We start from the raw sequence: 15,647 nt of genomic DNA on the forward strand, positions 1-15,647 counted from the left end.
AGCTGCAGGGAGGGTTAACCTCTCTTGGTGTCTGCAGTGTGGTGCCTAGGGTGTCCCTGCTGCTGTTCTGTTCCCTGATGAGCTTAGAGGTATGAAAAGGCCCTTTAAGACTGCTGGAAGGGGGCTTGGTTATTTAAGTGTAATCCTTTGAGAAATTGCAAGCGCTTTCACATGACCCGATCCCAGCCTCACCCTGACACAGAGGAGCCAGGGCTGTTTCGGCAGGGTGCTGGCACTCGGGAAGGAGCCAGATGTCTGTGAGTATGGCTGGTGCTGAGGTGTGGGGCATCACCTCTGCTTCCCCTCCAAGGCATTGCAAAGCTCTGCTGTCCTTGCAGTGGGCTGTGCAGGCTGACCAGTGGTGGGAAGGGAAGTGCAGCACTGCAGAGAACTCTGCTCCACTTGCACGTTCTGAGAAACAGGGACACTTCTTGTTAAACTTACCATATTGCTGCTGATCTTGCTAAAAATCCAAAACTGGGCAGCTTTTTAGGTTATTAAGGTGCTTTATGAGATTTTAGTTTGTGCAACTCCAGCTGGATTTGATGTGCTTCCCAGGTTGGAACTGGTGAATGGCATTGGTCTAGTATTTTTACATGGAGTAAGTTCTGAGTAAACTGGTGCCTTTCAGTGCAGAGGCTATAAAGGTTGGTCTGGAATTTCTTTTTAATTGAGCTTGCTTCTTTTCTGTACCAGTCAAATTTGCAATAAAGTATGTTTTCCTTATGTTACTTTCTCCAGAAATAGTCCACTTGGAGGCTTGAAGCTGGGCAGCAGGGAATATCTGAAGATCGAAGCCTCCAGCCCAGCAGGGTATAACAGCTTCCTTGCATACAGGAAATGCAGGGAGGAAAGAAGCTTTAGCTCAGGGTCAGGGTTTTGTAGAGGTCGATACTCTGTTGTGCTGACTCCACTTATTATTCTGACATGAATTTCCTAGTACTCTATTCCTGTCTCAACTTGTGACAAACAGAATTGTCTTTTCTACCTCTCGTGCTGCTCAATGCACTGGGGCATTAGCACAGGCAATACATCCGTTACTGAGTGTGACAGTATCGGTCTTTCCTGTTTGTCCTGCCATATGCAGCTAAACATTTTCATCTCAGGAAGTTGTTATAGCACACTATTAGGAGGACTTATTCAGAAACCTAACAATTACTGCTGCTAGTAAAATTTATTTGAAATCAGAGTGGGGCAGAAAGTGAGACTTGTAGGTGTATGGGCAATATTAAAATACCTGAAAGGATGCTGCAGACAGGTGGCTGGTACCACTGTCTTTTAAGTGTGTCTCTTGTAGATTGCTAAGCACCATAGCAGGAGGGGGTAGTAGTGGCCTGGGCCTTTGGAAAACTTTTGCTGGTCAAAGGGAGCTTTCTTTGGATGCAGCTGCTCTGGGGCTGGAAGAGTATCTCTTCCATGCATGAGGTTCTGTCTCTGCAGGACGTACCACTCTTGACAATACTGTCCTTGGCAGCAGGAAGCTCTTTAATGTGCTCTGGCAGTGGCAAGCTTTAGCAGTGCTTAGACTGGTGGAACTATGGTAATTCCCCAAATAGAGAAGAGGAAGGGTTGCTAGTTTTCTATCTCTTTCCTGTAGCTGTTATGAAAGGAATCAGTTAAATATGGGCACTTTTTTTTGCATGCTTTTTAAATTTGATGAGTATAAATTTGCCAGTTGAACTGTGATAGTTGAATGTTCTTGCAATGTGCAAAATGGTGTCTGGAAGCATTTAATTAGTAGCTGTTTGTATGAGAGGATATTAAATGATAGAAAGACAAAGGACTATTTAGAGGCCACCTACTAGAATAAACTTCTGTGACTTTAGGATCCAAGTAGAATTCAGAGAATTGAAAATATTTGCATGTTGCAGTGGGTATATTATTAATGCTACGATGAATAAATTCAATTAATGGCTTTAAACAGAGTTTGAGTATAAATTACTGCCTTAGGATAGTATTTTTGATAAATCTGTCAGTGAAATCCAGTAAGCCTTCTTAAAACACCTCCTAAGTGTTGAAAGATTGATAGATGTTTAGTAAGAGAATATTTGGAATAGAAGGGCAGTATCCTTGGGGATGAGTGCTGCCACTAGACCTTGTGATTGAATCACTGGTGTGCAACGTCTCTTTTGCACATCTCTCAGCAGTGTGCACCTTACCTGTCTGGACTGACAGAGCTAAATTTGTATATGCTCAGCAGTTCAAGTCAGATACCTTATTGACTTTTTTTTCTGTTTGCAACCCAAATTATAAACATCCTAAGGCTTATGCCATCCCTCAAACCTAGGAAAACCTTATTAGATGGCTTAGAAATACAAAATCTAATAGCTTAATGCTGATGAATCTTGAGGCTTTTCTTAGAATAAGCACTGGTAGCAAGCTAGATAGATTGTTTAAAAGTGCTTTTAGGCAGAGTAACTCTCAAGGAACGAAGCAGATAAGTCCAAATTTTGAAGGGACTGCATAGTGTTGCTTTGTTTTGCTACAGCATTTTTATTCCTATGTGTAACATTTGTGTTGGTTGGTATTCAGCTATGAATACCTTAATAAAGTGGTTTTACCTAAAGTGAGACTTTAAATGAACAAGGAGGAAGAAGGTAAACATGCAGTGCCTGGCACATACTTGTCTGGTAGAGATTATAGCAGTCTGTAGATCTCTTCTTGTAGCTTGTTTGAGCTGCAGGCAGAGTGCATTAAGATCAGTGCCTCCCACCACCTGAAATGGTAGAAACCTCCCTCTGAGCCAGTTGTGAACTGGAAAAACAAAACCACTCTAGCTTGGTAGGGTATGGGGAAAAAATGTCTTTGTGTGTTGTTTTCACACCAATGAGCCTTAACAAAGCTCAATTTTACAGCAAACTAGCTTCTCAGCCAAGTATTAAATTACCACTGATGGTTCAAAGTAACTAATGGTTAAAATGTCACTGGCACAGCCCAGGATGTGCTCTGTCCCCAGCTCGTTGTGCTGACAGTTCACAGCAGTGTGCTGTTGAACGTGTTAAAACCCTGTTCAGCCTGGGGAAACAGCACTACCGGGGTGTGGTTCTGCAAAGCACAAGCCTGTTTCCTGTGGTATCTCAGCTTCTGCTCTCTTAGATCAGCCTGAAGCTGCAAGTGCAGACCCATTCAAGACTTCAGGTTGCTACTCATCCTGAGCACAGGGGGCTTCTGGGGGTGGTGGGGGGAAATGTGTAAATCTTCCTATTGAATGTACTAATTGAAGGATTACCTTGGGTCAGATAGCTTCAGGGCATATAAGTGACTGACAGTGAAGGAATTTTGCTGGTTCCAACTGTGCTAACAAAGATGTGAGTTTTAGTAAGTATTCTGCATGAATTATGGGGTTACTGAAGCAGCTTCATTTTAAATGTTAAGGTGTGATTTGTTCTGAATAACTCCTAAGAGCTATTTAGGCACATGTTACAAAGAGGTGCCACTGATGTTTCAGTTCAGTTTTCTGGCGCTCAGATATTTGGCACTTAATCACCTACGCACATGAAATCAGATAAGAGTAGCTACTGTGCTTTGTCCATAAACAGAGGAGCAAAGAGTGTTTTCTTTCATCGTAGCTGATACATTCATGCTTTAGGGAACAGGAAATACTTCAAAGCTAACAGAATATAAGGTGCAACTTTAAGGCTCATGAAATGTAACCCTTCTTTTACCTGAGTGTAGCTTATGGACAGCTTTGCTCTCACTGGTGGCTGTGCTGGGTGAATCAGGCTTACAGAGGAGAGAAGAAGAAATCTGCTTCCAAGTGTAAGCAGCAAAGCTGTTTTGGGGAGCATTCAGCCCTTCTAGGAAGTGGCTAGATTTTTGTTTCACCAAAGCACCATGAAATTAGCCCATTGTCAAGGTCCAGGATTCAAAGAGAGTAATTTTGGGAAGGTGTACACTAAGAGAACTTAGGGAATCTGCATGCTATTGAAAAATTGCTAATTAAAAAAAAAAAAAAGCTTTGTTCTCAGGAGTTTAGGCCATTTGTGCTTTCCTTGCTACATCTGTGGGATGGTTTTGCCTTAGTTTGACATTGTGTCAGAAGGTTTAGAGGGCTTCAAAAACAACTTATTCCTGATATACTTGTTCATGATATCTTTGTTCTAGTAATGTCTAAATACATTCCTTTTGCATGAAACAGGCAGAACTTCCAACTTATGTGTACTTCAGCTTAGCTGTGCTAAGCCTACCTTTAACCTTACAGAATTTTTAGCTTAACTTGAAACAAGAAAACCTTTAGGTTTATCTCAAGTAGATATCAAGTACAAAATAGTCATGTGCCTAGTCTGAATCAGGCTTTCTGGGAAACCTCAAAAAGTATTTGTTATAGTTAGTGGTGGTCCCTTTTTGGTACTTACCTAGATTACCTAGCAGAACATTTCTTGCTTATTGGGGAAAAAACCCTGGTTCTAGTTCACTTGCAGTCTAGTTTCTTAGTAAACAAGATGTGAAATCTGTACATATTTTTGGTAGAAATACAGGAATCAGAACTCTTTGTGATCATACTGGTATTATGTAGTTCCTTGAATATTTCTCTGCTTACTCTTGCTTTTTTGGTCTGCTGTGTCATGCAGTTAGCTTATAGTCCAAATATGACTTGGAGTTGTTCTTAAAGCTGTTCACAGTGTAATTCCCTCCACCCTTCACCACTGGAAGCCTGGTAGAGTGTACTAATAGGATTGATTGCACTGAAGAGCAAAAAAATTAGGATTTGTTGATCTGAGGTAAATGACTTAGCAAGAGAGGGAACTGTTAATGCAAGGCCTGTGTGCTGGGGTTTGGGGCATTGTGAGTATCTTGTCTGTACAATTTCAAGCCTTGAACCTCTGCTTTCATGGAAAAATATTTTAAATAAAGGTGTTTTAATATGTACAGCTTGTGCTCAATAATTGTGAAATATCTTTACCCTTTTCAGTTGATAGGCATGCAAGTAGAATTGGATTCTCAAGCAGCTTGGTGTACTCATGGACCTCACTCTCCCTAAAATTAAGGCATCTGCTTTCAGGCCAGGACAGTTTCTGTCTAGCCCCAAGCATCTAAATCATGTATCCCAGTAATTATCAGGAGTTTTGAATGGGATCAGCAGTGTTTTCCAGTAGCATTTGACCTGAAATGCCTCTGCTGTTTAACTGGCTTGATGAGAAGTGGAAAACGTGTATGTGTGTCTTCCTGCTTCTGTGGGATGAAGCTGTGAACTTCTTGTGCAGTTCCTTGCCACTTTCATGCCACAAGTGAAAATGTGATGGTGAGACATTCCTGTCAAAATAATGCATCATATAACATTTCTTCTGGAAGACCATTGATGATCTTGCATCTAAGGCTAGTATAGTCATGAAATCTTGGTTATAATTTTAAATAACACCTAAACAATTTCTGCAGTTTTTAGAAGTCTTTCATTTCCCTGAAAGAATTGGAAAGCAGCACTGGCACCTCCGCTGCTATGGGAATTGTTCTCATGTTCATCATGCAGCCTTTTTGTTATAGCCTATGAGGGTATCCTTGCATTCTGTCTCCTTCATCCCCACAGCCCCTGGAGCATGTCAGGGATTGTGCCTTCTAACTTCTCCAGATACTCACAATGACTGGAAGTGTGTTACTGTTGACCAGCCTTCTGTGGCAGAGTTGTTGATGCTTCTGGGAGCTTCCCTGATGTTCACCCTTCAAACAAAAGGGTTAAATGTCTTCTTGTGTGCCCCAAGTTTTGGAACATCTCTGCTTTTGTGAAAGACACCAGTATGTTCTACTCTACTCTGGAAATTAAACTTTCTAAGATGTAAATGGCTCTCATGTGTGTCACTACATGTGAATATTCGTAGGACCAGAGAGGATAAAACCACTGTGAAACAGGAAAGTTATATTCTACAGGAAAGTTGTGAGTGCCATGCTGGCAGAGCAGGTGACTTTGTGCCTGCTGGCAGTGAAGTCCCTGGAGGCCTGAAAGCTGCATCCTGGTCCTGGGCAGGTGTTTGTTTTCATTTTTGGGTAGCATCACTTAGAGGATGTGTTGTAATGATGCCTTTTTGTCTTCCAGATCAGTGTGCGTGTTACCACCATGGATGCTGAGCTGGAGTTTGCCATCCAGCCCAACACCACAGGGAAGCAACTCTTTGATCAGGTAAGAGATGCAGCTGCAGAAGATATAAAGTTGATAAAGACATTGTAATCCTTTTGAGGCAACAGCAAATAATTTCTAAAGGACTTCAAAGATTGAGTGTCATTATATATAATAGCTTCAAGAGAACTCAGCACAGTAAGGAATTGTACTTTTTCCCCAAAACTACTGCATTTCATGATCTCAAGGATTGTGTTAGGAGCTATTACTTCTAGTGAACTGAATTGGTGCTCAAAATAAAAGCAATTGGAAAGCACTGGATATCTGCAGTCTTAGTTTTTAAGAAAAGTCTTATGGGGGACCTAGTAAGCTATTTTTGGTTGACTTACCTGCAAACATTGTGTAATTGATTCCAAAGGGTAGTTGGTCCCTAAACCAGGAGAGGCTCACCTGGGTTTCAAATGCTGCTGTAGCCTTTAAGTGCAGGTAAAGTGATGCTCTGTACTCCCACCAGGCCCTGAGGGAAACCTTAAGAGCAGTGATGGTTGTACCACACTACATTGGCCTGTCTGCATGTGCTTTAGCCTTCCCCAGCTTTCACTGGGCAGGCAAATTTCCTGCTGCTCTGGCCCAGGCAGAAGCAGGGAAGTGTGTGCAGCCCAAAGCTGGAGCAGCAGAAGACAGACATTATCAGCTGCAGAGAATGAAACTTTGTCAGACTCTACAGCAGTGTTTCTCTGCTGTAATTGGCCATGGATTTGCTCCTTGGAGGGAAATGGGAACAGTCAATTCATAGCTCAAAGATATGCAAATTGAATCTTGGCCTAATGACAAGATGAGGGAACTGCCAGACCAGATAGGTCAGATTTGGGTGTGGTTCAGTAGAGCTAAGCATTCTGGGGTCAGCTCTACATAGTACCTATCATAAGGAAGAGAGAAAATTAAGGCCTGATTCACCCATTGAAGTCAGCTATTTCATTTGGGGCCAGCAAATATAATTTAAATTTTATTTATTTTTTTAGATCTTTAACCACAAACTACTGTTTTCTCTTGTACTCAGCTGGATGATTCAACACTAGATGATATACTGCTCTTTGCAGCCCAGCCCTGAAAAGGAGGGAGATCCAAAGCTTTAGTAAAAGAGCATCCTTTCATAATGGAGAAAGTAAAAAGGCTTTTGAAAAAGTTCTGAATTGCAGTGTAGTTCTCAGCTATGTCTTACTATGTAGTAGCTCCTGCATATTTTAGCCCTCTGTGGTCTCACATCTGACAGGTTTGGATTTATAAAAGTCAAAGCCAAGTTCTGTCCAGAATCCAGCTGTACAACATGGAACTCTGCCACAGTTAGTTCATGAAAGTGCTTGCTAATGAAGCTGAGGTGACATGTCCCCAGGTTCATAACAAAGTGAATTGGGTTTTTTTGTTTTTGTTTTTTTGAAGGGGGTGTTCTTCATGTGGAAGCTTCCCATGATTATTTTTCAATATCTGCCTTCTGCTATTATCCAAGCAAAGCACCAAGTGCTGAGAAACAATACTACTCACGTCAGTAATATTTTTAATCTGCACATGATATTTTCAGTCAGCTCTAGGTCATCTGTGGCTTCTGCTGCAAACTGACATTGGTGGCAGACTTGGGCTTCATCAGTTTGTCTCCGAGAAGCCTCCAGCCATGTTTCCAATATAGCAGCTCTTCATTTCTAGTAATTGATTCCACTCCTTTGTCATGCTCTTGGACAGCTGCACATTTTCCTCCCTTCAGTGTATTTCACACAGCACCTGTCTAAACAGACTTTTGTTTTGCTTTTCCACAGTAAACACTTTGCCAAGGGAGAAAACAAATGCTGTTGCAGAACTGAGTTTCTAAGTTGAGGCAGTGCTTACTTCACGTAAATTGGATTGTAGGTGAAGCTGGAAATGGGAGAGGGGAAAAAAAGTGTCTGAAGCTAGTTTTAAACATTTGTTATTTCTAAAAGGTCTGGCTGGCATAAAACGTGGTTTCTGTAGGAAAGGGATGGGCCTTTAAATGTATTGTCAGCTGTTGCGTGTCCAGTATTTTTCACATGACTGAGCTGCTTTTGTGTATTGGCTCCTGTAAAGGGAGAGTCCAGTGCTGCTGTCCCTGCTGACACTGTGGCTGCTCTCTGGCTGGTCACTGTTCACTCTGCCTCAGTTTCTATCCTTATGTTGTCTGGGGTCCCATGATGGGGTGTGTGAGAACAAAGTTACTTCTGTTTATTTTCTAGCTCCCTTTAGCCATGCTGTGCCCCTGGACTTGATTATCTAGTGTTTTCTACATGATACTGGTTCTGAGAAAAGATTTGCTTTCATCAGTGCTTTTTTGAGGGAAGGGAGAGCTCCTCTACAAAGCAGACATATGGTTTTGCTGTTGTAGGACATTGACTTCTGGTGTGAAACCTGATTTTTGACTCTTGTACAGAAAAATTTTAAGATATCCAGCATCTTTTTGCCCTGGGGTGCCCTTTCACTTTGAACTGTCAGTTCTGAGTTAAGCAAGAAGGAAGCTGCTAAGCATTACCAACTTTTTAGCTGCATGGCTACCTCAGTGCAATCTGCTGGCTTTGCTCAGTAACATTTAGGCAGTATTTATTTTCACCTCTTCTGTATAAAGGTAGATAAATGTATTCATTATGGCACACATGATTCTGGCCCACTCTGAATAGGATTCAGAAGATTTTGGAAAGCTTGTAGCTAGGTTTTAGCTTAATGAGGAGAATTTGAGTCTAAAGTTCCATAGTAATAATAGGTGAATGGGCATGAGGTAGAAATGTTCCTGTCTTCCTCTTTCCTGCTTGGTTAAATTTCAAAGTGAATTTTTGTAGTGACAGAACAATGTAGACACTTCACTGCTTTGAAGGAAGTGGTTTCTGCCCCAAAGTAGCTGGCTGTAGAAATACCACTGAACTGATATACCTGTGCAGTAACATCATGATGTATTCTAGAGCTCTTCCTATTCCCTAATCTTGTAACTGTACAGCTTTAGCTTAAATATCTTAGGCTTGTGTGCAAGGACAAAACCTGGATTAAATGAGACAGGATTGTACTGTCTGTCTTCTGCATTTTTGCTGACTTTTTAACATCAGCTGCTGAACTCCAGCACTTACAGTTTTTGCTAGTGAGTCAGTAACTTTGCTCCCGTTCCTCAGCTGCCAGTGATGGATTAAAAGAAGAGCTCAAGGATGGGCTGTGCATGTCAGGGGTGCTGCTTATCCCATAGGCTTTATCACTTCCCAGGTACCTTGAATTGTTGCTGTTCTGGGGATGCAGAGCACAGGCACTGCAGCAGTGATAGCTGCTGGTTTTCCTCCATTGACCCTTTTCTGTATTGGTCTGGAGAGCAGTCAGTACACCACAGCAGTGCTTTGCACTGTATGTCTTCTACACAGAAAGATTAATGTGTTGTGTGGTGAAAATTCTTAGTTATTTGTTGCTGTGGATGGCTTTGAAATTGTCTCTTCAATCTTTTGCCTCTCAAACTTCCTTTTTTTAGGTTAAAAAAAAAAAAGGGAAAAAAACCCCGTCCCTTTTCTGAGTAGCTAGAATCACTGAGCATCCAATCTCCTTAAAGGTGATTTCTGTCCCATTAAGAGCCATGAAGACAAGTCACAGGTTAAAGAAAATATCACATGAGAAACTTCAATAGCTATCACTTCAAACTTTAAAAACATGTGGTTAACTTTCCAAAGATGCTTTTCCTCATTATTGTGAGCTTTTTGGATCAAAACTAAGCTTGTAATAGACGTACACTTATCTATGGGTTAAAATGATAACAATAAGCATCTTTCTGCACACTTTAAACCTGGTCACTGATCCTGTATTTTATATTCAGCATTAAATCTTATACATTTTCTTTTTAATTCTTAAGATTCTTTCAGATTTCATCAAGAGCCAGATCTCCTGAGATCCTGCTTTTGTGTGCCCTGGTTTATCTTGCCTCGCTTTTCTGCATGACTGAGGTGTTGTGCAGCTAGAAAACTTGGTAATGCTTAGCAGCTTCCTCCTTGTTTATCTGCTGCAGTGAATTTAGTGGTTTTGTAGAGTGCTGGTTTGGTTTCATGGAGTACCAGAAGTCAGACTTCTTTCATGTTTGCTTAAGCTTATAGCACAGGCTGATCAAACCCCTCTTGAATTTTGAGTAACTCCATCTGAGTTGAGCTGTGCTTGGAGTAAAGGTGGTTGGTGTCTCATGGCTTACAAACGAAGCTTTTTGAGGAGGGAGAGTGTAAGAAATCTTTAGCTACTATTAGGTCCTACCTAGTAGCATTTAAACACATATAAAATGGCTCTGGAACACTTAATCCACTAGATGAAAGCACTGAAATCAAAACTCACTAAGGTAGTTTCATGGTAGAAAGCAGCAAGTCTCAGGATAGCGGCTGGTTGTCCCAGCAAACCCCAGAACACGTCCCTGTGCTGAAGGCTTGTGGTTGAGCAGTATGAAAATGTGTCTCAAATTTCACAGGAACATGTGGAAAGTTTCTGACTTTTAGAAAAGCAGTAGTTCCAACCAAAAATGGACTGCTTGTTGCTAAAGATGTCGATGGCAAACTGTAGTAAGTACAAAAACTCAAAGATCCTGTAGTTTAGCACTCTGGCATTTTGGAAGGGAAAACTAAAAGTACATCCACCAGCTAAATGGAGGGGGAACAATTGAATATTTGTGGCTGTAAATGGAGCCTAACCTGGTACTAAGTTAGGGTACCTGGAAGACCCCATTCTAAGTTGTTTTTAGCTGGCAGTTTTCTCTCAGATATACTTGACATGCCTGTCATAGAAAGGGAGAGAGAGACCTACCTCATCTTTAACTAGAGCAACATTCAAGGCACTTGTCCCATGATATAGCCTGAGATGATTTGGCCTTTGAGGCAGGAACATGATCCAAGTGCTACGCCTTTTCCTCTGCTGCATGCTTTGCTCTTGCCTGTGTGTAAATAGTGCTTCCATCAGAACCTGTGCTTGTTTGCCAGTGTGGTGGTGTGTTTCCTGGGCTGAGAATGACAGCCATTTTCAGTCATCATCTTGGTGCTAAAATATACATTAAAGAGGCTGCTTATGGCTCCCTCTTCTGCTGTGGAGCAGCACCCAACAGCAGGAACATAGTTCAGAGGGAGCTGGGTGAGTACTGAGGGGAAGGACAGGAATTGTCATGCAGACCTAGAAAACATGGAGTAAGAAGTAGTGAGGGAAAAGGTTACCTGAAAGGTCTTCTGTTTCTTCTCTGAACACAAGTAAAAAACCCCAACTAATGTGTGCTTAGACTTTCTGCAGAGGATGAAGTGAGTCACCAGAAAGGCACCTTTTTCCCTAAGTCAATATGGCTTACTGAGTAGAATTTTAAGCTAAAAGTAGTACTCAATTAACAGTTTTGTAGTAGCCAGTCAAGGTACCATGGGACAGCTGGATTTTAAGGCTGCATCCAATCTGTTGCCCATTGTAAACTGAGCTTTACCCAGCAGGCTGAACAAGACCCAGGGACTGACTTAATGCTCCCCCTGGAATGAAGAAGAGATGCTGCTGTCCAGATGGATGAGAGTGTAGAATTTAGGTATTGTGGTCTGTGTTAAACAGACTCTCTATTCTCCCATCCTTTGTGCCAGCCCTTCTCCATCCTTAGCCACTGCCAGTAGCTGTTTGCTTTTTGGAACATCTCACAATTCATTAGGGCTCTGAATGCTGTACACCCCCAGACATAATTATGCTGCTGCCAGTCAGATTCTTTGCAGCTGCAGAAAGCTGTTTCTTCTTCATGCCTTTCCCCTTGCTAAATGGAACTAAATAGCCTGCTAAAGCTGAGGAGGGAGGAGGACTATCCTCCCTGCCTTAGTTCAGTGGCAGCTTGGGACCATGATGGTGAGTGCTCTGCTGTCTCCCCTCTTCTCTGCCCCCAGCTCGTTGTTGTCTCTGCTATTGCTGTGCAGGCTTCTGCTATGGAATAAAAGTCCTTTTGTGTGGGACCACAGTGTGGAGCCTTTCAGCTCCTTGCTGGCAGCCCAGCCTCCCAGCCTGTTGAATTCCCAGGCATAAGCTGCTGTCAAGTGGAAGAGAGGAAAGCAGACCCATGCAGTCGAGTGAGGAGCTTCCATCCCATTCATATGTTAATGCTTCTAAGAACAGAGCTATCCTTGGGCTCTAGGACAGCCTTTCTTCTCCTCCTTGAACCATCTGCTTCCAATCACAGAATCACAGAGTATGCTGGCTTGGAAGGGACCCACAAGGATCATTGAGTCCAGTCCAGCTCTTGGCCCTGCACAGGACCATCCTCAAGAATCACACCATGTGCCTGACAGCATTGTCCAAATGTTCTCGAACTGTCAAGCTTGGTGCTGTGACCACTTCCCTGGGGAGCCAGTTCCAGTGCCCAACAACCTTCTGGGAGAAGAATCTTTTTTTCTGGTATCTAACCTAGACCTTCCCTGACTATTTCAGGCCATTCCCTTGGGTTTGGTCACTGGTCACCACAGGAAAGTGATCAGTGTCTGCCCCTCCTCTTCCCCTCATGAGGAAGTTGTAGAGTGTGATGAGGTCCCCCCTCAGTCTTCTCCAGGCTGAATGGACCAAGTGCCCTCAGCTGCTCCTCATACAGCTTCCCCTCAAGGCCCTCCATCTTCATTGCCCCCTTTAGACCCTCTCTAATATTTTAATATTAGAGATGAATAGTTTTCTTATATTGCAGTGCCAAAACTTCATGTATATAGCAAACCCTGCTTCTTCTCCAAAAGCCTCCTTAGCTGTGTGCATCCTGCTGTGTGATGCACAAGTGATCTGCATCCCCCTGAATCTGCAGGGGCTCTAGCCCAGCTCTCCTGTGCATGTTCAAGCAAGGACAGGCTGAATAATTTTAGGAACCCCAGTGGGATGATGTACATGGACTACATGCCCTAGTGTAGGTTTTGTCTGTGTGTGTGCCATCAATGGCATCCCTCTGCTGAAAACTGCATTTGGTTTTTCTGCCTGAAAGGAACAAAGGCCCTAATGCTGCTTTTGAAAGGCCAGATGAAATGTCTGATCCAATCCCTAAACAATCTAATTAGTGACGTGTTTGTGGGGAACCTATGTCTTTGGTGTTGTATCTTGCCAAAGTAGAGACCACATCAGAAGGGAACAGAGTGCACCTTTGGGCAGTACAAAATTATATTAACTGACCTGGCAGCTGGTTTTCACAGGGCAAGCCTCAGTCTCTGCACCAATGTTAGCCCCTTGCTGCACCCTGTGGATTGTCCCAGGCTTTTCAGGGCACAAAGAGAGATGTCTTGATAGTAATCAGGCTTTGGAGAAACTTTCCCCTCTTTTTAACCAACAGTGGCACTGTGCTGCAGTAGACTTGCTCCCCCACCATGAAGCTCTTCTCTCTTGTCACAACATGTCTTTAAAGCCTTCTAAATTCCTATTTACATGCCTGGTGTGCTAGGGAAGTAACTACAGAGAGAGCTCATATAGTGGTGTAGTTCATGTCTGTGGTGGCTTTGTCCTGGCACAGGGGCTAGCATATGGATGTAGCCTCTGCACTTCCTCTGAATGGTGCTGCTCAGTAAAGAGCTGTATGAAAGGCTGTCTGTAGCTATGAGTGGAGTAGAAACAAATCTTAAAGTAGCACATGACTTGCCCAGGAATAGTACATTTGCATGTTAAGTGTGGGATATACCTGAAAATGGAGCTGTGTTCCTCATTCCTGGAAGTTACTAGACCTGTCAGAGCTGCTGCATTGTATTTTGGCTGTACATGTTGGCTTATAAATAGCTGAAAAAAATAATGTCCCAGCTGTTGTTTATAAATAGCAACAAGCCTTAAAGAGCTGAAGGAGAAGAAAGAATATCACACACATCCACTTAAGATCTCTTAGATGCCCAATCATCTTTCTGTGCAGTGCAGCAGGAGAGGCAGGTGATCAGGGCACTTGTCTGAACTTACCTCTAACATGTTCTCAGCCAACTTCAGTCTATCTGGGGATCTTGCTAATAATCACCTTTCTTTCAGGTTGTCAAGACAATTGGTTTGCGAGAGGTCTGGTTTTTTGGACTTCAGTATCAAGACACCAAGGGCTTCTCAACATGGCTAAAATTGAACAAAAAGGTATGGTGGCTCCAAAATTTTGCTTGTCCTTGTTCCCTTCTGAGAGTGCAGGGGCAAATTCAGTCCCCATACTTCTGTCAGGGATCTGTTCTTGCCTACCCATGCACCTCAAGTACTGCAAGATCAGTGAGTTGGTGCTGTGGTGTCCAGGCACTCCCTCTCCCGGGTATGAGGAATTGTGGTATCTGACCTTGTCCTGCAACTAGCTCTGTTTACCAGGCTAGATTTGTTACCCTTCTTGGTAAAATGCTGATGATGTGCTCAAGTGAGCATCTTAGTTGGGGAGAAACCTGGAAAGTAACTTAGCTACCACTGGTCATAAGTACTGGCTTGTGTAAGTCCAGTGGGGAGAAGTGAGGAGGTATTTAACAGTAAGTAATTGAAAATCCTTGCTTTTCTGCACACTCTTCTGCATTGGAAAGGAGAATTTTTTTTTTCCTAGTGCATGCTTGTCTCCCTGTTTGTAAACTGCTCCCTTTCACTTGTATATAGGCTATAAAATCTGCTAACTCTGTTCCAGGTAACAGCACAGGATGTACGTAAAGAAAGCCCCCTGCTTTTCAAATTCCGTGCCAAGTTCTACCCAGAAGATGTGGCAGAAGAGCTGATCCAGGACATCACACAGCGCCTGTTCTTCCTCCAAGTGAAGGAGGCAATTCTGAACGATGACATTTACTGTCCCCCAGAAACAGCAGTCCTGCTGGCTTCCTATGCCGTCCAGTCCAAATACGGAGACTTCAACAAAGATGTGCACAAGTCTGGCTACCTTGCTAGTGATAAACTGCTCCCACAAAGGCAAGTGAACCTGCATAGTCTTAGCCATTCTCTTTCTTAAAGAGTTTGTGATTTTTTAAATTATTTTTTTTAAATGTAGGGGATGTTTTGATTGCAATGCTCAGAATAAAATATAGCCTTGTGCGACTTTGAGCATTTAGATTAGTATGCAATTAATTAAGTGCTTTAACCTTAAATTTCCTATTACTACTCTGAAACTCTAATCAGAAGTAGTGAGAGAAGTTCCAAAACAAAATACACTACAAGAAAAAGAATAAAATTTGTCATGTATTAGAAGTCTGAATACTGACCATTGTCTCTATCCAGCCATTTATTGAAGCTGTATTTCTTGGAATGTTTTTGTGGGGGAGCTCTGATAACAACGGAGTATTTAATGAAGCATTATTATAGAGTGATGTGATTGTGCGTGTGCATATATGTAGTGCTTGGTTTGAAACATTCCATGTGTACTCTTTCTAGGGTTTTGGAGCAGCACAAACTTAACAAGGACCAGTGGGAGGAGAGGATCCAGGTGTGGCATGAGGAACATCGAGGAATGATTAGGTAACTGATGCAGTGAGAAACTGCTGTATTTCAAGTAGTGTCAGTGTGTAATGTACAAATACATGAAAAAAAAATTAATCTGTGACTTGCTTCAGGATAAGTTAGCATTCTCCAGGTTATTTTGCTCAGAGTAACTAGGTTTACATGCCTCTGCTGGTCCATGTCAGCTGGT

At 42.5% G+C, this 15,647-nt stretch overlaps 1 protein-coding gene across 1 annotated transcript in view; it reads left to right on the forward strand.

The window, feature by feature from the left end:
* The window catches only part of MSN (moesin), a 39,903-nt gene that overhangs the window by 15,387 nt on the left and 8,869 nt on the right, over positions 1 to 15,647 (forward strand). Inside the window, exons 2-5 of the mRNA XM_084213341.1 lie at positions 6,029 to 6,112; positions 14,042 to 14,137; positions 14,658 to 14,932; positions 15,392 to 15,475. Coding sequence (XP_084069467.1) covers positions 6,029 to 6,112; positions 14,042 to 14,137; positions 14,658 to 14,932; positions 15,392 to 15,475 — 539 coding nt within the window. The remainder of the gene's footprint in view (positions 1 to 6,028; positions 6,113 to 14,041; positions 14,138 to 14,657; positions 14,933 to 15,391; positions 15,476 to 15,647) is intronic.

The sequence above is a fragment of the Fringilla coelebs genome, assembly GCF_963513975.1.
Source record: "Fringilla coelebs genome assembly, chromosome: 11".
NCBI classification, from domain to species: Eukaryota; Metazoa; Chordata; class Aves; order Passeriformes; family Fringillidae; genus Fringilla; species Fringilla coelebs.